A 25,844-nucleotide genomic window follows, 5' to 3' on the forward strand; every position below is an offset into this window, starting at 1 on the left:
AAAAAACACAAAAAGTAACATCTTAAACGTAAATTGATTACATACAACTACAGTGTGTAAAGATTGCATAAGAGCACTCGAGGTCCCTAATTAACCTTGATTTATTCACTATGTGATAAGGCTGAACAGAAATTATTTAAAAGATCCTGGAAGCAATTCATACTGCATAATGATTATAGGGTTTTAACCTATTGTCGTAGGACTTATAGAAGAGCTGCATGGCTACGATCAAAGATATACCAGTAATTTGTCTGGGCTGTGCTAAGATAACGATTATTAACTGCTTTTTGGCATTATTAAAAGCATTTGGTGCTACATTTTTCATGGAATGTTCATGACAAAAACATGCCAAATCAGCACAAGCACCATTTATCTGTCAGATGACAATGTTCAGTTACAAAAGAAATGAATTAAAAGGTGTAGTGATTGTTTTGTGAATGTTGAGAAAAATAAAATATGACCCTTCAATGTTCCTTAAAATGTAAATGGAATTTATGAAATCTAAGTGTGTAGTTTAACAAAAACAGTCAGTGTATGGTAAGATACTAATTGTAAAAAACAAATCAGTTTAAAAGTTTGTATTCCTGAAAGTGACAAATAACCTCTAATATGGTGTATGTTCCTCCTTTGCCATTATAACTGCTTCCAACATCTTTCATATTCCCTAAACAGCCTTTGAATAGTCTCAACTGTAATATTCCGGCCGCCGTAGCACACCCTTATCAGACATTCTTCCTGATAAATAGATCCTAATTCTTCCAAATTGCTTCCCCATTTTCTACCAACTTTTCTTACAGGACACCACCACATTAATTTTTGTCTGTAGATAAAATTACAATACAGATACATTTTGCTTTCTCATACAAAAATCATTGGTGATGCAAACTATTGCCCTTGACTTCATCATGTAGTTCAATGCTGGGTTTATGTATAAAGAGTACTGTGGTTTGGTAAATTACTTCTAACTTTCTAATATTTTTTTACTGCACAACCTGGCCAAACAGTTTAAAAAGAAGAAGCCATCTGACTGACATTGGAAATAGCCAACCATAATTACTTGTCATTAACTCTTATACACTAAAAACTTTTTTTTTTTTTTTAAAGATAAGTTTTTCAATGTAGTGACTTTCAGTACGTTTACATGGACAACAATAATCCAATATTAACCCAATTAAGATAATACTCTGATTAAGAAACTAGCATGTAAACAGCAATTTTTTATTACCTTAATCCGACTAAAGTCATACTCAAAGTAAACACAAATCGAATTAAGACATGTGGAGTATTCGTGTTTTAGTCGCATTATTGAAGTGCATTATAGACAGGTACACACCTTAATCACACTATTAACTTCGTGTGGGAGTTTTCACCGCATTTTGCGACAGGACACAGTACACAGACGGCAGAAATACATGTGTTTCGGCTACTATATAGACTTAAGTACGCGGTTTGGGACGCAGCCCACGGCTTCAATGAGTCGTCTATTTGCACGTACAGCATGACAAATAATTAACTGCACTTGAAGCTTTCGTAAAATTAAAAATAAACACACCCAAAACTTTATACGGTACCATAACAAAGACGATGCGTGAAATTCTGGAGGGAACATCGGACGGCGTGGCGCGGGGACGTAATGACGTGTGCCGTTATTCGATCTATGTTCTATAACATGTAAAACGGGTAAATGAAAGGAATATTCTAAAAGCAACTCAAGTAAACACCTTAATCACAATACTGTCTTATTCAGAATAAGGTCAATAATTACATTATTGCTGTCCATGTAAACGTAGTCTATGTCTTGTTTTCCTGTCACAATCCAGTGCCCACATCCAAACAGAGTGCTTTCAGGATTCATGACCAGAAAAGTGCACCAATTCTTTTTTTATACAACAGTTAGAGAAGTCACACCTAATAATTACTTTGTTTGAAACTTTTTTTATGTAGAAAAAAAGATTAATTACATTATTTTAGAACCCATCTTTGCTTAAGCTGTGCCTAAGACTTTTGCACAGCCCTCTAGTTAAGACTAAATTAATGCTAGCAAATACGGTGTAGTAAGTATAACCCGTAAAGTTGTACAAGTACACTCACAAGAGTGTAGCGAGAAGTGTTTGGGATCTGCTCCAGCACTGGCTTCTCCCCGTCCCAGCAGGTGCTGGATGGAGTGAAGCTGGAAACACGGGTCTGACAGCAGCACCGAGGCAGCCTGAGCAATCCTGTAACACACAACAGAGATCTGGCTTTAGTGATATGCACATGCTCAATGATCCAACATTAAGAATTCATATTACAACACACAGGCACGATGCAACTAAGTGCAGCCATTAACATCCACAGGAACACACTTCTGTGCAAACATTATGCACTTTTAACCACTGCCACGCACACTGACTCTTAACAGTCTCACAGAGTGCGTCATTTTAATGAAAGAAGGTGACTTCATGGCTTCATGGGTGTCTCCAAAAATAATCTATTCATTAACTTTCAACCTCCAACTAACTAGTAATGAGAAAAATAATCAATTATTAGATGCAACAATTGAAAATGCTGATCAAATTTTTTACATAAGATTATACTTTTTTGTATAAAATATAAAACTGTATCAAAATTTCTGTCAAACACACACACACACATATATATATATATATATATATATATATATACACATATACATATATATATATATATATATATATATATATATATATATATATACACATATACATATATATATATATATATATATATATATATATATATATATATATATATATACACACACACATATACATACACACACACACACACACACACACACACATACCCATACATACACACACAGCTTTCATATTGTAAACCTCAATGTTTCATCCACAGTACACAATACTTTCCTCTTGTTGATAGTTTTACATTTTATATGCTACCTGAGATTCATGTAAAAATAAATAAATAAATAAATAAAAATTACAAAAAAATAAACCCACCCTCTACTCACTTTTTGAACACAGGCTGAATTTCTATTCACAAAATATGATCACTACACAGAGTATAACAATGTTGTAAAGATGTGTTCTACATTTAAACAAAAAAAAAAAAAATAGTCATTCCCATTGTATAAAAAAGAAAAAAAATCTGGGAAGAACAGAGAGAAAAAAACAGAGAGAGAGAGAGAGAGAGAGAGAGAGAGAGAGAGAGAGAGAGAAAAACACGAAGCCTGTCACAGACTGCTTACATGTGATGAAGGTCAACACCAGCAGCACACTTGTGCTGACAGCACACAGACACAACACCTCAGGGAAAAACAAACATGCGTCTAAGAATAGACACCTCATTGTTGTTTCTAGTCGCATACTCGGCCGCTACTGATACGCACAGAACGTAAACATAGAACGGCTTCAAAGATTGGGGGGAAAAAACAAAGTCCTGAGCCTCACAGCTTTGTCTGAGTACAGCACATCAAAGCTCTTTCGCTTCTTCTCCTGATATCAACACAAAGTCATCCAAGACCAAGGGCAAAGTGAGTGAAGAAGAGAAGACAGCAATTAACCCACAAAGCCCATGCTCCATGCTGCTGACATCCAATTTCCCTTTGTCGTTCTTTTGCTCAGGAAACGAGGATCATGTACCGATGTGTGATGATCAAAGCATGACTTACCTGTGTCACGTATCAGGAAGCTCTGGACTCCACTTCCCATCAGCCACTGCACTGCACTACATGTCACATGACCACCTGCACCTGATTCACGTTTTGGTTAATGAGCACTCATGTGTATATATAGCCATTGTCTGCACTGATTCACGGTCTTTCGTTGTCTTAGACCGCTGTGTTCCATGTTTCTTGATCTTGTTAGTTTATGTTTCAGTGTTTTGTTTCATGCCACAGTGTTTTGTCAAGTTGTCTTAGTGTCTTTGTTTCATGCCACAGTGTTTTGTCAAGTTGTCTTAGTGTCTTTGTTTCTTAGTACGTTGTTTCAATAAATGTTATTATCTGCACCTGCTTCTGGCTCAACCTCGAAGTGTGACAGAACGAAAGACCTACAATCAGAAGCAGCAGATCGCCTCCACGATGGAAGCAGCAGGAGAACGGAGGAGACGCAGAACCCGGAAGTCGACGCCAACCGTCCCCGCTATAGACTCCGTCCACTTCCCACAATGGACATCTATGGAGCTTCTGGACCCATTTGACGGATTTTTCGGTGCCCCAGAGTATTTCCTGGTAGACTGTCAATACTATTTCGCCAGCCTGTTAGACCCTAAGCCAGAGGAGAAGCAATGGCTCCAATTTATGTGGTCCCGGTTCTTTGGACCGGCCCGTCAATGGGTGCAGCTAAAACTGGAGAAGCACTGTAGGAACCTGGATGGTGTAGAACAGTTTGTGGGGGATTTCATGTTGCGATTCGGGAGTCCGGAGGCGAAGGAGGAGCTAGAACAACTTCTCAGGGGGGTAAGTCTGGAAGGCGAACCTGCCCTGCCGTTTACCCACTACTACAGGCAACGTCATACAGAGATCAACCCTGAGATCCAAGCCAAGCCTCCAGTCCCTGAGATCCAAGCCAAGCTTCCAGTCAGGAAAGTCCAAGTCCCAGTCAAGTCTCAGGTCCCTGATATCCAAGTCCCAGTCAAGTCTCAAGTCCCTAAGGTCCAAGTCAAGCCTCACGTCCCTGAGATCCAAGTCAAGCCTCCAGTGCCTGAGATCCAAGTCAAGCCTCCAGTGCCTGAGCTCCAGGTCAAGCCTCCAGTGCCTGAGCTCCAGGTCCAGCCTCCAGTCTCTGAGCTCCAGGTCCAGCCTCCAGTCCCTGAGCTCCAGGTCCAGCCTCCAGTCCCTGAGCTCCAGGTCCAGCCTCCAGTCAGGAAGGTCCAAGCCAAGCCTCACGTCCCTGAGTTCACGTTCAGGCCTACTGACCCAAATGACCAAATGCCGCTCACGCCCAGCCAAGCTCCGCTCACGCCACAGTCCGCCGACACGCATAGCCAAGCTCCGCTCACGCCACAGTCCGCCTTGCAACACAGCCAGCAGAGTAACCTGAGCATCTGGGGCTTTCCACTGCAGGGGAGGCACACCTTGCTGCGCAGTCCAGAGGTGAAGGCTGGCCCAGAAATTTTTTGGGGGGGGCAATGAGGACAGCAGGGCTCCAGCCTGAGGCCTACGGGGAGGTCTCAGCTGTGGAGCTCTCACCTGAGGTCAACATGGCGACCTCAGAGGGACAGGCTGAGGAGGCTGTCCCACTGCCATGCACAGCCGAGGAGGCTGTCCCGCTGCCCTGCACAGCCGAGGAGGCTGTCCCGCTGCCCTGTTCAGCTGCGGACGTCGCTCAGCCTCCCCGTTCAGCTGTGGACGTCGCTCAGCCTCCCCGTTCAGCTGAGGTCGTCGCTCAGCCTCCCCGTTCAGCTGAGGTCGTCGCTCAGCCCGCCTGTTCAGCTGAGGTTCGTCGCCCTGCCTTCCTGCTCGGCCGAGGTCGTCGCCCTGCCTTCCTGCTCGGCCGAGGTCGTCGCCCTGCCTTCCTGCTCGGCCGAGGTCGTCGCCCTGCCTTCCTGCTCGGCCGAGGTCGTCGCCCTGCCTTCCTGCTCCGCCGAGGACGTCGCCCTGCCTTCCTGCTCCGCCGAGGACGTCGCCCTGCCTTCCTGCTCCGCCGAGGACGTCGCTCTGCCTTCCTGCTCGGCCGAGGTCGTCGCTCTGCCTTCCTGCTCCGTTGAGGTCGTCGCTCTGCATCCATGTTCCTCTGAGATCGTCGCTCTGCCATCCTGCTCCGCTGAGGTCGTCGCTCTGCCTCCATGTTCCGCTAAAAACGTCGCTCCTCTCCCTGGCCTCGCGGAGAACCTCGCTCCTCTCCCTGGCCTCACGGAGAACATCGCTCCCCCCTTGAGTCTCATGGAGAACATCGCTCCCCTCTCCTGTCCCGTGGAGGACGTTGCCCCGCTTTCATGCTCTGCCGAGGAAATATCTCAGCCTCCCTGTGCCATTGTAGAAGCCGCCCGGCCTCCTGATTTTGCGGGGGACATTTTCTCCAGGGGGCCAGGACCACCAGATGGAGGACGTATAATTTTGGGCGCTCCGGGAGTAGCGCCCTTGGGGGAGGGTTCTGTCACGTATCAGGAAGCTCTGGACTCCACTTCCCATCAGCCACTGCACTGCACTACATGTCACATGACCACCTGCACCTGATTCACGTTTTGGTTAATGAGCACTCGTGTATATATAGCCATTGTCTGCACTGATTCACGGTCTTTCGTTGTCTTAGACCGCTGTGTTCCATGTTTCTTGATCTTGTTAGTTTATGTTTCAGTGTTTTGTTTCATGCCACAGTGTTTTGTCAAGTTGTCTTAGTGTCTTTGTTTCTTAGTACGTTGTTTCAATAAATGTTATTATCTGCACCTGCTTCTGGCTCAACCTCGAAGTGTGACAACCTGTAGTAGATGACATTTGATATTTTATTTTCTAGAGCACCATCTGTTTGCTAAGTCGGTTGGCTAATAACTGTAATCATATCCCTTTTTCACCAACATGGTGCCAGTGATAAAGATGGGGATAGTTCAGGAAACCAGCAAACCGCTGAGTAATCAAATGTACAGTAGGAGTAAAACATGGCACCGGGGATTGTTTTACCTTTGGCCTTCAGAACATATTTTACCATTAAAAAGCATATCTATATACAGCACAAAGGTATACGCCAATCAGCCATAACATTAAAACCACCTGCCTAATATTGTATAGGTTCTCCTTTTGCGACCAAAACAGCTCTGACCCTTCGAGGTATGGACTCCACAAGACCTCTGAAGGTGTGCTGTGGTATCTGGCACCAAGATGCAAGATGCAGGAGATCCTTTAATTCCTGTAAGTTGTGAGGTGGGGCCTCCATGGATTTGACTTGTTTGTCCAACACATCCCAAAGATGCTTGATCGGATTTAGATCTGGGGAATTTGGAGGCCAAGTCAACACCTTGAACTTTTCGTCATGCTCCTCAAAACATTTCTGAACAATTTTGCAGTGTGGCCGGGAACATTATCGTGCTGAATGGGGCCGGTGCTGTTAGGCAATACCGTTGCAATACTGTTGCACTGTGTGTTCCGACACCTTTCTATCATATTCAGCATTAACTTTTTTTTTTTTTTAGCAATTTGTGCTACAGTAGCTCTTCTGTGGGATCGGACCAGGCGGGCTAGCCTTCACTCCCCACATTCATCAATGAGCCTTGGCGCCCATGACCCAGTCGCCGGTTCACCGGTTGTCCTTCCTTGGACCACTTTTGGTTGGTACTAACCAGTTGAGTTAGCTGGACTGTTAATCATCCAGGGCTGAGCCCAGGTTCTTCTCCATGTATTTTTTCCAGCTCAGTTAGATTTATCATAAAACCTCAGGTGTTATCACTGTTTGTAGGACTTCCAGACCGATAAAATATCAAACTTTTCTAACTACGTTAGTTTGGTGTCGCTAGCCAAGGTGAGGCACAACTAAGCTATGGGTTTAGTTGCTACAGTGCCATGCAAAGTACATTATCTTTCGCTATGCTCTGCTCATATCATGGTTTTATTGTTATGGCTGATCGGTGTACATGTTTTATATTGTCTTCACACCTAGTTCCTGAGTGTGTATTAAACACCGCTATGTCACTAATGGGTTGAGAGACAGTCCAGTCACCAAAAATATGCATTTAACCAATTTTGTTAGCCAAAATCTGTGGTAAAAGTGAACAAAGTTTTTTGAGATTAATTCCTGGTAGAAAACAACAATCAGAGAAAAATCAGAGGATGCATCAATGTTACTTTCAGAAAATCTGTTTAGAGATATAAGTCATCTTTCATGCAGACACTAGTAAACACACTCACACTGACATGCAAACACTGGCACGCTGAATTAAAGCCCCAGGGGTGGACAGGTGACCCAGATAAACAACGGAAGCAAATAAATGACATGGCTCCAGTGACTACAACTCACAGTGTCTCCCAGATTGAGACACACACAGACACACACACACATACACACACAGACATAGATGGCTGCCATCCTGCTGATCAACTGGAAGAGGCAGAATGTAGCTGGGAGGGGTTTTTCAAAATGCATTACTAGAAATGCGCTAACACACACACACACACACACACACACACACACCCACACACCTCTTAGTCTACAGCTGTCAAAGTAATCCACTTCCCACCCGCTCATCTCTTAGCTCTGGCACTAAAATGCTCTATCACAAACACAAACACACACACAAACACAACCACATGTTACACTCTCATTAACATTAAAATCACTAAAATATTCATAAAAACTGTGATGGCAAGAAACTACCAGGTGGAAGATTTTAGAAGCAGTGGTCTGGTTTGTGGATGAAGAGGGTCTGCAACCCCCCAAACACACACACCACACACACACACACAGAATAACAGGCACCATTCTGAGCCTAGGTTTCATGTTAACAGCTAACATTGGGGGAGACACTCTGGACCTGTTTCCACATGCCACGCACACGTCCCCTCTCAACATGCATGTTCACACCTTGCTATTCACAAGGGAGACACTTTACACGTGCAAAGGCACTATCTACAGGAATACAGAGGCAGCATGTTGTTTCGCTAATTAGGAGGACAGGCAAGCTAGACTATGATGGTTAACTGAAAGTTAAGAGCACACAGACATGAGAATTATGTGTGAACATACAACAAAGCTGTTAAATTCTCAAGTCTGTTTGGTCAGAATGTGTTGATTCATTTTCTATAACAGCAGCTCTGATAGTAGTTCTGTATGCAAGACAAATCAAATGTTTCATGTTTATATTAATGTGCTTGCTCTAATACGTTATCTTTCTGTGGTAACAACTTGCATAGGAACTTGAATATTTGGATTTAAAAAAAAAAAAAAAACATAATTGTTGATATGGTGATGTTTATTTAGCATTACTGGAAGGAGTCGGGGGGGGCACAGTGACTTAGTGGTTAGCACGTTTGCCTCGCACCTCCGGGGTTGGGGGTTCAAATCCCACTTCCATCCTGTGTGTGTAGTGTTTGTATGTTCTCCCCATGCTTCGGTGGTTCTTACGGGTACTCCGGGTCCCTCCACCAGTCCAGAGACACGCATTGTAGGCTGACTGGCATTTCCAAACTGTCCATAATGTGTGCGCAATTGTGCCCTGCAATGGTTTGGCACCTTGTCCAGGGTGTCCCCTGCCTTGTGCCCCAGGTTCTCTGGAATAGGCTCCAGGCTCCTTGAGACCCTGTGTAGGATAAGCGGTATGTAAAATGGATGGATGGATGGATGGATGGATGGATGGATGGAAGGAGTCTCCATTGTCAGAGCTACTGTAGAGGTAAAGTTGTAACTTCAAGCTTTAATTTCTGCACTCTACAGTACAGTACTGAATTGTATTTTCAAATTGTAATGTACCATTTACTGTCAGTGTAACATACTGTTCTGTCTGTTGATTTATGTGGCACTACAACACCAATAATTTCTTATGAATTGGATGTATGTACAGTAATTTTCTTAAATAAAATAATTTAATGCTGATTCAAATCCTCCTTTGCGATAGACGTATCTGAGCGATGACAGAAGCTAACCTCGCCTATCTCGTCTTCTGTGCTTCTTAATTTGCAAGGAAGAATTCTGCCTTTTAATAAAATAAAAAAGCGAGCACCTCAGACTCTTCCTTTGTTCTTTTTAAAGTGCTTCAAATGCTTGTGACTACTATAGTTGCTGCCAATTATCAGGAGAAAAAAAGGGGGGGAATCATTTTAAATTACACATATGACGCATTTCGATTGAGTTGAGAGAACAAGTCATACAGTTCACTCTTCCAAGGCATGTTCCCAACCATAAGACGCTGACCCTCTCTATCTGGCTTTTGTGTAGCTTGTGTAAGCTCAGCACAAAAAGCCTTCATTTTTCTACAGATTGTTCAGAGTACAACAAAGAGAGATTGATTTGTGAGCGAAAGCCAGTCAGAATAATTACCATTGTACGTTTAATGCACAACAACAGCAGCTGAGAGACCCCTCAGGAATCCTTTTGTCTGTTGAGTATGTATTGCTGAAGGCTTAAAATCCACAAAAAAAGAAACTACTTTTGAAAAGAAAAGATTGCAGTGTATTTCCATGTTCTGTTCTTTAATTTGACGTCTCTGAAGAATCACAGATCGAAAAGGTATGCACTGTAAGGACAGTAAACATCTCGTTTGACTATAGAGCATGTTGAAAAATTATCTTTCCGCTCAATAAACAAGAATTAGCTGATAGTTTCCTATGATTTATGTTTATTACCTCCACTCATATCTGTAAAAAAAAAAAAAAAAAAAAAAAAAAAAAAAAAAAAATCAGCTATCAGTATTAGACACTGAGTAAATGAACAATACTGTGAAATTTATATTAGATTAAGTACGTGTTCACATATGCATTAAGCTCTTGCACTTTTTCACTTTTTGGTTTGGTTCTTTAAGCCAGTGGTTTTCAAAGTGGGGGCCGTGGCCCCATTGGGGTCCGCCAGGGGACGGTCAACAATTTGGTGTGAAAAATAAATTCTCACTCTCAGACAACCACACACACACACAATCAATTCCTAATGTAATGTAATTTAAAGATGTAAGATGTAATTAATAAAAAAGGGGGATATATTCAGAAGTCTGTACTTTTATGTGTTTTAAAGACATCTTGCAAAAGCGGGGCCTCGGTCAAATGTTAATGCCATTTGGGGGGCCTTGCCCTGGAAAAGTTTGGGAACCCCTGCTTTAATCAATCACCTTCAATATCCATCCATCCATTTTCCATACTGTTCATCCTATACAGGGTTGCAGGGGAGCCTGGAGCCTATCCCATGGAACAATCACATAATCACACACACATTCACACACTACAGACAATTTGCCATTCAGCCTACAATGCATGTCTTGGGGGAGGAAATCGGAGTACCTGGGGGAAACCCCTGAAGCACGGGGAGAACATGCAAACTCTGCACACACAGGCCAAAGCTGGTATTCAAACCAACCAAATTGCCCCAACCACGGAGGTGCGAGGCCAACGTGCTAACCACTAAGCCACCATGTGTTCATACAGAACATCCTTCTAACACACTTAGTGCTGTTTGAATTTATAGCATGCACTTTCACAAAATGAATGATATATAGTCACACTACCCAGTGTCACTCAGAAGAGGATGGGTTCCCTTTCAAATCTAGTTCCTCTCAAGGTTATGTCACCCTTATGTCAGTGAGTTTTTCCTTACCAATGTCACCTCTGTCTTTTGTTTCATTAGAGATCTAAATGAACACCCCGCTACTTTGCGACGATACCTATTGTTAAACGCGCTCTATAAATAAAATGGAACTGAAATGAATATGCACTGATATCCAAAATATAATGACCAGGCCAGAAGTTTGCACGTGCCGCAAAAGGTATACCGTGTTCCTATGCAGATGGATGTGTCAAGCTGTAAGCAGCAATGTAGAGATGTTAGGAGAAATAGAATAATTTAGTACTTTGACGATTTAGTCATGATCCCTGACACAGAAAAATTGCTAGCTCTATAGAGCCTTCTTTGTCAAATTGATAGTTGTCAGAAAGCATATAGAAGCAGCTCAAAGCAATTAACCTCAAGGTCTCCGTTTTGACCTTCACACCTTCTAACTGAGACTGTACTGTTCTGAAAAAATGGCCAGGCTGAAGATCTGTGAATCCGTTTGGCCAAAGAGAGGCATATCCAAGAGGTAAAGTCTGGTCCACTTTATTAAATTGGCTCTGAAAGATCATGTGATCCAGACACTTCCAAGAACAGATATTGTAATGGTCAATCATTACACAACACAGTGAAACAACATCACCTGACCCTGCTCTTGTAGCTGAGCTGTTTTTTTTTTTTGTTAAATCCGTTGATCCAAGATCCTCTCACATGTTCACAGGCAAAAGGTGCCTCCGTTCCTTCATTTATAGCTGTGCATAACTTTTCAAATAAGTTCAGGCAGTGAAGCTGCTATGGTGAAGAAGTCAGCAGGACCTTGTTTCTGTGTGTGGGAGTGTGCTGAAGCTGTGGGTACACAGAGTGTAATGAACTATGACAGCAGTCACGGTTGGTGCAATTATGACTTAAAGGCAACTGATCAACTGATACACACATCTAAACACAAACATCACAAGCGATTATGCACACATCACACAAACATGCTAGAAATTTTAGAAATATTACAATTTAAAAACAATGACTTATGACTTCCTCAGGACATTTATAATTAACATTTTAGATAGATAAAAAAGATTAATGCAAAAAATTGCATAGAACTGTCTGAATTAAAATATGCAGTGTGAGTTAATATATACATCATATAAAAATACATTTATCCGAGCCAATGGAAACAATGAAGACTTTCTTTTTTCACTATTGCAAGCAAACATCACTGAAAGCAGATTGTGATGGCAAACAAAACTCCTACTTGCACTACTACTAACTAGTTTCTGTTTTCTGGCATTTCATTCACAATATAATGCAATAAACTATTAAAGATTTTTTTTTAATGAAAATGATTATCCAAATCCCTTTATTTAAAAAAAAAAGAATGTAATACCCTAATTTTAATAAATGCATAATGGAATCATGTCTTTATCCTTCTGGCTTATAATATTTGCCTAATATCTTATACATACATTATTAAAATCTGCAGCTCAAACTTTAATTACTAGAAAAAGTGCATGGCTAAAAATGATTCCCTTGCTTGACATTAATATTGTTTTTCCTGCTAATTAAAGTTGACTCCAACAACCACTAGCAAAACCAAAGAGTCCTTGAGCCATAGCCAGGAAGAAATAACCTACCAGAAAGAAAGAATTTCTTTTTTTAAAAGAAATACATAACAGGAAGGATACAAGGACGAAACAAAACATGGAACAGTCCTTTTTTTTCATAGTTCATAGCGCCAGCCAATCAGTGCTAGGAAGGAACCCCTTGATGCCCCTCCTCTAGGACTGTGAAACTGTAAGAGTGGAGAGAGAGTATGAGAGCGAGGCAGCAAGACAGAGGGAGAGAGAGACAGCGTAGTGTACACACAGGATCTGTATGAAACAGCCTGAGAGTGGGAGAGACCGAGAAAAAAGAAAAATCGCAGAAAACAAATGGAAGGAAGAAAGGCAGAAGCTGGAACTCAACAAAAGAGAGGGATACGTTATATTTATTAAATTAAACGAAGCACCGGAACAGTAAAAAGGGTGGATAACTCATCCGATAAACATCAGCTCCCCTGATGCCACGTGGATTAAAGAAAGTGAGGAAACAAGCGACTGAAAGAGTGCAACACTCAATTGTACTGGTTTGGAACTGAGGAAAATAATTTGAGGATGTTTTTTTTTTACTTCTGAAATAAAGAGATGCTGTTGCTTTCTTCAAAAACAACATGGTACTGCTTGTAAGTAATGACTCATAAATCCTTTGCGTAAAGCAAACAGATTGCTTCTCTGAACTGCCATGAGTGCAGCACTCAGCTCATACTTATTTTAACTGAGCTTGACAGAATGCTGACGTTCTTGAAGATCTTATCCAAGTCTGCAGCAGCCAACCAAATCTTCTTTTAGGGCTCTCCTGCCATAATTCAAATGCCGCAACTAGCAGACAACACCGACTTTTAAGATTAAGGAGCGCCGAAGTGATGATATCTGTCTCGGGCATGGGGCAGAAGCTACAACTCTTCATTGGCTCCTGAACTCCTGAAAGCTCCCTGCGGTGAGAGCTATCACACTTAAAACTCGAGCAGCTAATCAGACCTATTGACAAGCAAAGCATCGGTACTGGAACTCTTCGGATGTTTGGAGTAAACTCTGACATTTGGTAGGTGAAAAATTATTTCTTACGTTCATTAATTAGATTAAATTAAGACCTTGGTCAATAATGTGGTTGTCACTGCAAACTGGTAATAATTACAAGCATAACACCTTGCTAATTCAGTCTTTCCCTCTTTGGCTATTTAGCTTAGTTGAACCAATGTTTGAAATTTGTTTACTTACAATTCTTTTTTTCTATCAGATTTAGAGTGTGCTTCAGATCCCATCTTGCCATCCCGTCTAAACCACTGTGTTCTTAATGTGTGTGCATCTACTCCTGTAGCACTCTGGCTGCTCTGCCAACCTCCAGCAGCATCCTGACGGCACAATGCTGTGTGCTCAGGGTGTGGCCGCCCATCTGATGCTTAGCTCGCTCCTGTTGCACTTGGCCAGGGCTAGCCTACCTACTGGTTGCCTTAAAGTATCAGACATCCTAAGCTGCAGCAATCTTGGACTGAAGTGGATACCAAAAGAGTTACCGGTAATGGCCGCCACCTTGGATTTTAACCACAACCATCTGAGCAAGCTAGAGGAAGGCAGCTTCACTGGACTTCCCCATCTCGTAACCCTGCGGCTGGCCTACAACCATCTGAGCAACCTCTCCCCTGGAACTTTCCGAAACACAAGCAGTCTGCGCCACCTTGACCTTTCCTCCAATCAGCTGAGCAAGGTGGATAATCATTACTTCCAAGACCTTGTGGGAATGGAGGAGCTGCTTCTCTTCAATAATCATATTGTTAGAGTGGAAAGCAAAGTATTGACCGGCCTGAGCAACCTGCGCAAGGTCTACCTCAGCCATAATCTTCTGACTGACTTCCCATTCTTCTCCATTCAGGAGCACAGCCATCCTTTTCTTGTTACACTGGACCTAAGCTCTAACCGCATGGCCAAGCTACCAGTTGAGGACATTGCAGCTCTGCCAGCTTCAGTTCAAGGTGGACTATTCTTGCACAACAACAGTCTGATCTGTGACTGTGCAATGTATAGCATGTTCAAGCAATGGGAGCAAAAAAACTTCATCTCAGTCAGGGATTACCAAGTGGAGCATACATGCTTAGTATATGGGGAACCCCGTGCCACAGTGCAGTTTCTTGAACACACTCGCTTCTTTGAAAACTGCACTGTAAAGGGACAGAACCAGTTGGGGGAAACAGAGAATAATGTGAAAGTGGACGTGGGAGACCCAGTGTTGCTGGAATGTAAGACTTCACTGAAGGGGCAGCATCTCACCTACCAGTGGGTATCCCCACACAGGGAATATATTGTCCCACCAGGCAACAATGATGCAATGCGAATGTATGCAAATGGCAGCCTGGAGATTACTGCAGTACGAGTGAAAGACTCTGGCGTGTATTGGTGTATGGCACTGGACCGCCAAAATTTACAGAACGAGACATGGGAAGTAAACATCACAGTGATGACGCATTCCCATGAGCCTGAGCCCTTCAACACTGGCTTTACCACTTTGTTGGGATGTGTGGTTAGCCTGGTACTGGTTCTTATTTACCTTTATCTGACACCCTGCCGCTGCTGGTGCCGCAAGCAGCCACTACCTACAGCACCCAGTCCTGCAAATGAATGTAGTGCCCAGTCTTCGATCCTGACGCCTACGCCACCTGCCACCACGGAGGGTCCCGGCCGCAAGGTCAGTAACAACAAGCATGTGGTCTTTCTGGAGCCCATCAAGGAGGTACAAAATGGGAAGCCCAAGGAGGCACTGATCTCCGAGAATCCAAAGGTGCAAGTACTACGAAACAATGCTGACTCTTTCAACTCAGTCTTTTCAGACACCACTATTGTGGCATAGCATGAGGTTGTCCTCATCCCCAATCCTTCATTCCACTAAAATAGTGGGTTTTTCAATGTGGCAGTCTGCAACTTCTGCTGCCTCTCAGGACAGAGAAGGCAGAGGGCTTGACAAGCCAATTGGCAAAGCAGGGAACATAGCAAACCCAGGCAAGTAAAGAGTAGAAAGCAAAAATGGCAAAACGACAGGTAAGAAAACTGATGTAGCCATACACTGCCCTGAATATGTCCATCAAGCTTCAAACGGAAATGTGCACAGTGGTACAGGGAAAGGTATGCATGATGCTTTGGATGCCCTTTAACCCTGCTTGAGCCTTGAAAGAATGACAGCTGTACAGTAGATGCCTTGTTTAGAGCTTATATGCCTCTGCTTTGGACTGTAACCCATTATTCAACAAAAATAGCACAAGTATTATAGAGGACAGAATGTAGTAATTAATTTTTTAACAAGAAGTCTAAAATGTAAAAACAAATTTTATCTATATCTGTTTTTCTACTTATACTTATAATGTGCCCCTTATAAGAATTTTGGCAAATTGTGAGTGTGGAAAAGGCTGAGGGGAATCATTTACATCTTGTAAATGTTTTTGGTTGACCTGTTTACCAAGTTTGTTACAGATGCGCAGTTATGTAGCCAGTACCTAACATCTATAGACCATACATTGGATTAAAGCAAACAAACTGTGTACTGGAATATACCCCTTGACATTCCACCACCCTTCCCCATCCCCCACCCCCAAACAAATGCCTTCTTTATCAGTCTCTTAATAAACCATTGTGCTTCGACTCCAGAGGTAAATGCCTTCCTCGTTATTGGTAAAAATTAGGGTTACTGCAAAGGTGATCAATGGATCAATGGAATATTTATATGTCTACCGTTTTTCTTATTCTAAATGACTGGTTCTAAACACCGCTGTACATAAGCATATGAACGCTGCAAAGAAACAAGAGAAGGGTTGTCCACATCACAAAGACTGATTAAACTGAAGTATGGGAAAGTACAAATGTCTAATAAACAAATCTTTTTGGTCACAGCACAAAAAGATAGGCTCAACTGTGGGTTTTGTTTGGAATATTACATTACAATGGAGCCACATAATAAACTAGAAAGGCAGTGCAGTCTGGACATTTGAGACACTGCCTCAAAAGTACTCTAAGTGGAAGATTTAAAAAATAAACTGTATTAGTGTATGGTTTGAAAATATGTTATGACATACAAACTAAAATATATATACTACGGAACATTACCCTAGTGCCGAAGCCCTCCCCCTCCTGAATAACTGCATACTAAATCCTCCTCTTCATCTGTTTTTGAATTAAAGTGCACTAAATGCATGACAAGCATCATCAACATCATTATTAACAAGACCATCATCATCATCACCATCATCATCACCACTGCCTTGAGCACTGTGCTATGTGATGTTTACTTTTATGGCCATAGTTTAATACTACTTTGGTATAGCTCTTTCAAGCGTCTGTGCTCATACCGTGTAAGGTGTAAGTCAGATACGGAGGATTTTATGCAGCTCTTGAGGCAGGTAAGGGATTAAAGCCCATGTCCGTGACGATGGCCATCATCATACAGGTTAAAACTGTCATACAATTCAATGTCAAAGGGCTGAGGAGACATTGTAACTTAAATTTTTAATGGTTTGTATAGTTACTCACATGAAAAGACTGGATGCATGTGGTATATCCATTGCAATTAGTATCAAGTGAGAGAGCGTGTGTGTCTGTATGTATGAGCGTGTTTTTATGTCTTGGTGGGGACCAAATGTCCCCACAACAATAGGAATGTGATAGTTTTGACCTTGATGGGACATTTACAAGGAGGGAAAAAAGCAAAAGCGGCAAAAGGTCTTCTTTTGGTTACTGATGTGTTTAGGTGTAGGTATAGTGTTAATTAGGTGTATTAATAATTATGTCAATGGAAGGTCAAACAGCGTGTGTGTGTGTGTATGCATGTATGTATGTGTGTGTCTGTGTGTGTGTGCATGGTCCAGAGTTTAAAAAGGTCCAATCTCTCCCAATTAGCCATGGCAGCCATAACAGCCCAAGGAAGCCAGGCCTGCCAGCTGAACACGATAAGCCCTGATTCATTTGCATAACGTCTGTGCCTATGAGGGACTCTGCCATCTGTGTGTGTCTGGAAAGAGGCTGATTTTCAAGACCAGGAGGAAAGGAACACACACACGTACATATGCGTGCACACACACACACACACGATACCGACCTCACCTCAAGTGCAGATCAACATGATCCAACATGCATTTTATTAACACTATAGTCAGTCTCCAAAATCAATCTACAAATCTCCTTGCATATGAATGTATACAGTCATTTGGAAGGCTAGAAAGACAGATGACACAATGGGACTGTCATCTGTCTCTATGATAGACTGAGCTTTCAGAACCAACAGAGCAGAACCCATAGTCAAGATTTTATTGTCACATATAGCTTAATTTTATTTATAACACCCATCAGTTTTGTGCCAGAAGGCAGTGCAGCTGTTAAGATTCCCTACTTGTCCTTTGGTTTCCTCTACATAACTTCAATTTAATAATAAATAAATAAATTAAATTAAAAAGGGGACTTCCCTACTATTCTCTATGAGAAACGACAGACATCACTATGCAGTAAAAAAAATCTGAGCAATGGGATGCAGTAGATGTAGATCAAATGAAAAATCAACTGAAATGTGAATCCATCTCGATTAATGTGGTAAAAGTGGTTGGTATTTCCATCTTCTAACATTTCAGTAAGCTTTCCACTGTTAAGAGACACTACTGGAGAAATCCAATTAGATTTGCCTAACAGTCTGTGACCGTGAAGTGAACGGGCGAATGTGTAATTGATTTGCTTGTGTTTATTGGCTAGATCTTTTAGCGTGTAATGGGATGTAAAAGTTGCAGAAGAAGGAAAACATGCCAATGATGTCAACTAAATTAACTCATTAAAACTGGATTCTCTAAAAGATGGGCGAAAGCAATACAAAGATATGTTCGTAATGTTAAAATATCTTTAGTTTAAAGGAACAATTAGAGCAGTGAGGTTTTGAGAACGCAATAGCAATCAACTGTCGATTTTCCCAATTCAGCTTTTCATACATGAATATCATAAAATTCACCTTTAAAAAAAAAACAATTTCCACAAGCATGTATCCAGGAATAATCTCTCAGCAGACTACAGCGACACAGACAAACTGCTTTTTGAGCTCATATATACCCTGCTGAAAAAGAATTATAAACCATAACAGAAATTCTAATGGTTTCCACTACAAATACCATTACAAACCATCAGCTAGCTATTAGAACAATTACCATTACTGGTTCTTAACGGTCTCCACAATACATAACATGCAACCAATAGAAGGCAACAAATTACCATTAGAGACCCACAGGGACCATTTCAGTTTCCATTAAAACCAATAGAATTGCCATTATTACCATTAAAAACCATTACAAATTCTGTAAGGGTTTCTGTTGTTTTTTTCAGCTGGGTAGGCTTTAAACATTGCTGAATAGGTCAAGTTACCTTAAAATAGTCATCTAGTGAACACCATCAGTGAAGATTCTTAATATTTATGACTAATACGTAAACATCCCTTTAGAAATCCTGTTAACCTTAAATGTCCTGTTATAAATCCTGTCAGTTTAGCACATGTTAACTTCCTTGCTAGCATTAACAGTCAAGATTTTTAACACTTTTGAATATTACTTAAAAATCCTATCGGAAATTCTGCCAGGTTTCTTTGTTAGCTAGTCAGCTAGCATTAGCAGTAAAGTATTTATACATGCAATCATTATATGACTTAAGAATCATATCAGAAATTATGTCAAGTTAGTTTCTGTTCGTCATCTGGCAAGCATTTGCGGAAAATAATACAAACATTTATTAATAGGACTTAATATCCTGTTAGAAATCCTGTCGAGCTAGCTTCTGTTAGCTCACTGGTTAGTGTTAGTCATGAAGATTATGACAATTTTTAAACAGAAATCAGAAATCTTGTGTGATCTCAGTGTCTAATGGTGGCATGGTTGTCGGATGGGCTGGTTTGAGTATTTCAGAAACTTCACGCAGTCTTTAGAGTTTACACAGTGTAGCAAAAAAAGAAAATAAAAAAACATCCAGCGAACAGCGGTTCTGCAGGCAGAAATGCCTTGTTGATGAGAGAGGTCAGAGGAGAACAGCCAGACTGGCTCCAGTTGACAGGAAGGACACGGTAACTCAAGTAACCACTCGTTACAACCGTGGCGAGCAGGAAAGTATCTCAGAATGAAACTTGAGGTGTCAGCTAAGACCAGGAATATGAGTCTACAGTGGGCACAGGTTGGTATAAAATGGGCAAACGAAGATTGGAAAAAGACAAGGTGATGCTTTTCTGATCTTCAACTAAATGTCCAGTTTTGGTGATCCTGTGCTTGGCTGTTCTTGGCTGACACAAGTGGAACACAATGTGGTCATTTTCCTGCCATGCTCAAAAGACGCTGAGATCACATATTGCCCCATTCTGATGTTTGATGCAAACATTAACTGAATCTCTTGACCTATATACACTCACCATCCACTTTATTAAGAACACCTGTAAACCTGGACATTTATGCGGTTATCTAATCAGCCAACCTTTTGGAAGCAGCACAATGTAAAAAATCATGCAGATACAGGTCAAGAGCTTCAGTTAATGTTCAGATCAAAAATCAGAATGAAGAAAGCGTGATCTCTTTGACTTTAACCATGGCGTGGTTGTTGGTACCAGATGTGCTGGTTTGAGTATTTCAGAAACTGCTGATCTCCTGGGATTTTCACACACACAACAGTCTCTAGAGTTTACACAGAATGGTAAGAAAAACAAAAAACATTGAGTGAGCAACAGTTCTGTGGGTGGGAATGCCATGTTGATATGAGGAAAATGGCCAGACTGGTTTCAGCTGACAGGAAGTCTATAGTAACTCAAAAGATCACTCTTTACAACCGTGGTGAGCAGAAAAGCATCTCAGCATACACATAACATCAAACCTTGAGGGCGATGGGCTACAACAGCAGATGATCACATTGGGTTCCACTCCTGTCAGTCAAGAACGAGAATCTAAAGCTTTCAAGAGGGCAGGCTCACTCGAACTGGACAGTTGGTTGTAAAGAGTGATTATTTGAGCTACTATAAACTTCCTGTCATCTCAGACCAGTCTGGCCATTCTCCTCTGATCTCTCTCATTAACACGGTGTTTCAGCCTGCAAACCCTCTACACACAGGATGCGTTTTGTCTTACTCAAACTAGCCCATCTGGTTCCAACAGTCAAGTCACACGAGAGATCACACTTTTTTTTCTCCATTCTGACGTTTGTTGTGAACATTAACTGAGGCTCTTGACCGGTTTCTGCATGATTTTTTGCATTGTACTGTTGTCACATGATTGGCTGCTTGCATAAATGAGCAGGTGTTCCTATTAAAGTGGATGGTGAGTGTATACACACAAAATTGATTTCCATATATGCACTCAAAAACACATCCACAATCAGAGCACGTCAGCACAAATAAAGGGCCTCCAGCATGAATCATTTTCTGTTTTGTTTTAGGTTTTTCCCCCAAACCATACTACGTCTATGTATGTATGCGGCCCTTAGATTTATTACTAGTTTAGAGCTCTGGTTTAGGAAGAGTATCACTGAGGAGTATTTATATCAGTGACAATGTGTGCTCAAGCACACGGGTTTAGAACAGTTAGCAACCCCTACAAATAACGCTTGGACGTGTTTGACTATAAATTTCACACAAGATAAATCATCCACCATGCCTCTGGTTTGCCTTTTAAAGTTGATACTAATTGAATGGGCATGTGCACTCATGAAGTCAACTCACAAAAAAAGTGTTTTGAACCCTTTTTGTTAATATTAATCTGATCTCATGTATTGTTATCTTTTTTTTATAAAAAAAAAAAAAAAAAAAAAGGTGATGCTAAATGTGTTTTGAACACGGATACGATACGCTGTGCATGTCCTACCCAGGGCTCTAATGCATATGAGAGAAAAGCGAGTATGTACTGAGAGGATACTCTCCATAATGAATGGTTTTCCAGCAAAAGCCTGAGGGCTGCCTCTATTAAGAATTCATCAAATCCTCCAAAATTCACTTCTCAACAGAACAAGCAGCAAACCAATATTAACGTGCTGTGCTGAAAAATAGTGTAGGTAAACCAGCTGGTATTATGGAAATGGACATAACAATTGATCAGACAAACCACAATTAAGTTCTCCTGAACAAAACAAATGAAGATCCACCACTTCAGCTAAACCTTGGTTTATCAGTCACTTGATATTCATCATTCAAGCAGGCGCATTATACTGTGCTCCATACTGAATCCATTATACTGACTCACAAAAGGCTGCTATTCCTGGACTACCTCCTTCCAAATGGACACGGTAAGTTCCAGTTCTTGCTAATACGTCACTGACCTGAGGCATATGCTGGTCTTCTGTATTTGTTGCTCAGAACTGTGTATCACTACCATGACCCCTGAAGGACTTTCCCCTCCTTGTGTGTGTGTGTGTCTGTGTGTGTGCTCTCTGACATGTAGCACAACAGGATGTTTAGACATGAAGCTCAAGGCTGGAGTTGGCTTAAGTTAATTATCTGACATCACTAATAAGAATCCAGAGCCAAGACTAAATCATGTCGCTACTGAGAAGCCATCTGGGGTCTTTTCCAGTGACATGATTCCAGCAGTATTGCTCAGTGTTGTTCAAAACAGACAACCCATTTCAAAAAAAAAAAAAAAAAAAAAAAAAAATCAACAACAATCTAGCTTATCTCTTGTTCCAAGGCTATTGCCTTATAAGCTCTGCTTCAGAGAATATTCATATAAATCTCTGCGGTGACAAAATATTTAGATGTTCAGAGCTACAAACATTTGGTCGGTTGGTCTAGTGTGGACTCAGCTGAAAGAGATAAATGAAGCAGTCCAAACTGCTGGACCGATTTGTACCCTGCTAAATATGAATGGATTCACTCGGATCCAATAGCAAAGCTCAATTTGAACATTTGGGCAAGTCAATGCAGATGACAGGACGGCAGGGTATTAAAAAAACCCCATCCTCCAACTGTGTCCTCGCTTAGACTCTCAAACAGGAGAGCGAACTCAGCAGGTGACGAGTGGACGCTTGACAATATTTAATTTACAAAGGCCGGCTCAGAAAATGAGTGCCTACACCAAACAATAGTCACAAAGTCAATAACACATTAGCATTTCGGCAGAGAGCGTCAAGACAACGCAATATCACCTTCCACCATTAACCCACGCTGATAATGGCTGCCATTGATATCTATTCAAAATCGGGTGAATAGAACCTGATAAACAGCCCTGGTCTTTTTCTCTAATATAAATATCTGAAATTAAAAGCTTAAGAGGACACATACTTAACATAACAGCTCTGATTCAGGGTCCAAACCAGGCCTAATGTACACTATACAGCCAAAACTATGTGAACACCCGACTTTCACACCCACCCCAAAGAGTTTCCACAAAGTTGGAGGCATACAATTGACTAGAATGTATTTAAATGCTGTAGTATTATGATATCCCTTCACTCAAGCTAAGGGTTGAACCCAAACATGTTCCAGGATGGCAATGCCCCCATGCACAACACAAGATCCATGAAGACATGGTGTGCCAAGGTTGGTATGGAAGAACTCTAGTGCCTACATAGAGCCCTGACTCAACCCCTCTGAACACCTTTGGGTAAATTGGAACACAGACTACATGCAAGGCATCACTGCCCAGCATCAGTGCCTGACCTCACTAATGCTCCTGTGGCTGAGTGAACACAAATCCTCACAGCCACGCGCCAAAATCTAGCAGAAAGCCTTCTGAGAAGAGTGGAGGTTATTTACAGCCTCAGATTTAGGGGGAGTAAATAAGCACAAATGGGTGTGATGGTCAGGTTTCTACATACGTTTTTCCCCATATACTGTACCTTTTCCACACCTTTCTATCAACATTTATTATTTTAAGGTGTTTGTATAATACACCTGAACATTACTTGTGGAAGTGCTCAGAGCTTTTCTCAAGACTGGCCCCTATTTTCACACAGCAAGGCACAGATTTGTATTGCCTTCCCTCAGAGATCCATTTGGCGGTTTTGTGTTTAAAAGGGAAAAAAGCAGTACTGAAAAAGTAGCTGCTGATTGGTAATGTGGGAACCTACTGAGCAGAAGTCAATAGAGGGGTTGTTAATTCTACTTTCTTTGCAATAACCTGGTGCTTTCTTGTCCTGTAACGGCAGCGGCCCATTTCAGGGTGTATTCATGCCTCATGCTCAGTGTTACCAGGATAGGCTCTAGATCCAACGTGACACTGACCAGGCTGAAGCGGTTACTGAGGATGAAGGAATGAATGACTAATATAATCAGAAAAATATCTGATTCTGTCTTTAGAATATTTTAAAATGTACTATTAGGCTACTTATAATCTACAGCAGATGTATCACTAATCACATGATTATTAAGCAAAAGAAAACGTGAAAACAAAACGATAAGGGGAAAATATCGTATTAATATAATCTGCTTGCAGCTGGAACTATTGTCGGAGCCAATGTTTTAGAAAATTAAAACATTCAAAAAGCCCAAGTTTCTCCAATGCTCAAAAGTGGCAGTATTTAAGATCTGAAAAATATTGCAATCTTTTAGTTATTAACTATTTTCCAATAGAATGGATTCATCAACAAATGGAACAAAATGCGTCAAGACTGTTTATGACAAGACAATGACAACTGTAGGCTAGAATCCATCAAATGCCATTTAACAACAGCAAAAGGCTTAATTTATGTAACACATCAATACAATGGGCCACGGACGATTCGTAGAGTTCCAGAGCAAAGTCTTCTACTGGCGTTTAATACTATTAGCCAGAATTGCACATGGAAACAACACTGGAAACAACTCAATGTAGTGGTTTATCGAGTCATGCTGACCATAACACTTCCCTATCACCTAAAAGGACAACCACTTCATTAAAAATAACATGAAAAGAGCAAAGCTGTCACTCTTAGCAAGTCACAGAGCTGCTCAGATGGTTAGCAATACAAATTTGCATGTGTGCAATAGAGCATAGAGGAAATTCAGACAGTAAAATTCTGTTAAATTGGACTACTTAAGGGTGCACTGGGTAGCTAGGTTCTTGTGTTGAAAGATGAACTCCATGAACATTAGAAAGTTTTTTTTTCCCCATTTTTTTCCCCATATTCACAAACTCCCACTTAATAGAATCTCCAAGATTAGTTTGGAAGCCAGCTAGCTCCACCCCATTCTACTTAGCTAGTTAAGACAAAACTAGCTACACGCACCAAACACTGATATACCAAGTAACTTGCTGATTATTTATTCATTTATTTATTTTTATATAAATTGATTGGCTCTAGGCTGCCGGATCAACATGGGTTAGCCAATATAGCTAGCTAGCTTACTGATCGTTCAAGTCCTCCTGGGAAGTTCGTATTTATAAGAGTTGGGAAGTCGTAATTACGACGTCAGGTGTGTTCAAGTCACTTTCTTCAAAGCAAAATGCTGGTGTACCTTCTCTTAATTAACTACAAAAACACAGCAAGGTTTTTCAACTCTACTTCGAGAAAATGAAGAATGAAGCATACACATCAGGTGTGTTTTGCTTTTTAATGTTTTTAATCAATTTATGAAGCCACTATCAACTTTAGTGTTACATATTACATCATAATTGTACAACGCTATCGTATTTTGCGCGGGCAATTAGCTTGTTTTATTGTAAATTTAAAAAAAGCCTGAAAACAACTTGCTGTATATACCAACACATAATGACACAACACATTATGATTGGGTATTTGCATTCATTTATGAGTTAGTTAGCCGTTATTACTTGTGAGTGGTTTTAACTGGACCTTTGGTACTTAATTTCGTTCCAGCTCATGTAAATGTGTTGGAATGACAACAAAAAACCTTGAACAATAACTGAAATCAGCTTCTGAGATGCGTAAACATTCAATTTCAACAAATTTACGGTCAACTACAGATGTTACATCCATTGATTCCACCATGTTTTCTTACAGACACGCCCCCAACTTGGAAAGTCAGGGCTTAAAGAAAATCCCGAGAAAATTCCCCACTCATAATTACGACTTTGTTGTGCATTCAACTCGTAAATATGATCTTTCCGACATGACTTGAATGCACCATTACATTCATTCTACTTATGACAAAGTAAGTAGAAAAAAGAAATAC

The 25,844-nt window shown here is 41.2% G+C and overlaps 2 protein-coding genes across 4 annotated transcripts in view; one reads left to right on the forward strand and one right to left on the reverse strand.

The window, feature by feature from the left end:
- The window catches only part of LOC128625228 (E3 ubiquitin-protein ligase RNF123), a 155,424-nt gene that overhangs the window by 39,891 nt on the left and 89,689 nt on the right, over positions 1-25,844 (reverse strand). For both annotated transcript variants that reach the window (XM_053653407.1, XM_053653406.1), the window contains exon 36: positions 2,092-2,216. In XM_053653407.1, coding sequence (XP_053509382.1) covers positions 2,092-2,216 — 125 coding nt within the window. The remainder of the gene's footprint in view (positions 1-2,091; positions 2,217-25,844) is intronic.
- amigo3 (adhesion molecule with Ig-like domain 3) lies at positions 12,897-16,389 on the forward strand. Of its 2 annotated transcripts, none has more exons than XM_053653408.1 (2): positions 12,897-13,799; positions 13,995-16,389. In XM_053653408.1, the coding sequence occupies exon 2, from the start codon at positions 14,121-14,123 to the stop codon at positions 15,597-15,599; it is 1,479 nt and encodes a 492-aa protein (XP_053509383.1). In that variant the 5' UTR covers positions 12,897-13,799; positions 13,995-14,120; the 3' UTR covers positions 15,600-16,389. The 2 variants fall into 2 exon arrangements, with proteins under 2 accessions (XP_053509383.1, XP_053509384.1); XM_053653409.1 differs by having other exon boundaries at positions 14,076-16,389.

The sequence above is a fragment of the Ictalurus furcatus genome, chromosome 21 (assembly GCF_023375685.1).
Source record: "Ictalurus furcatus strain D&B chromosome 21, Billie_1.0, whole genome shotgun sequence".
NCBI lineage: Eukaryota > Metazoa > Chordata > Actinopteri > Siluriformes > Ictaluridae > Ictalurus > Ictalurus furcatus.

Coding starts and splice junctions, on each gene's coding strand:
- amigo3 (XM_053653408.1), top strand. CDS start 14,121: ATGCTGTGTGCTCAGGGTGTGGCCGCCCATCTGATGCTTAGCTCGCTC.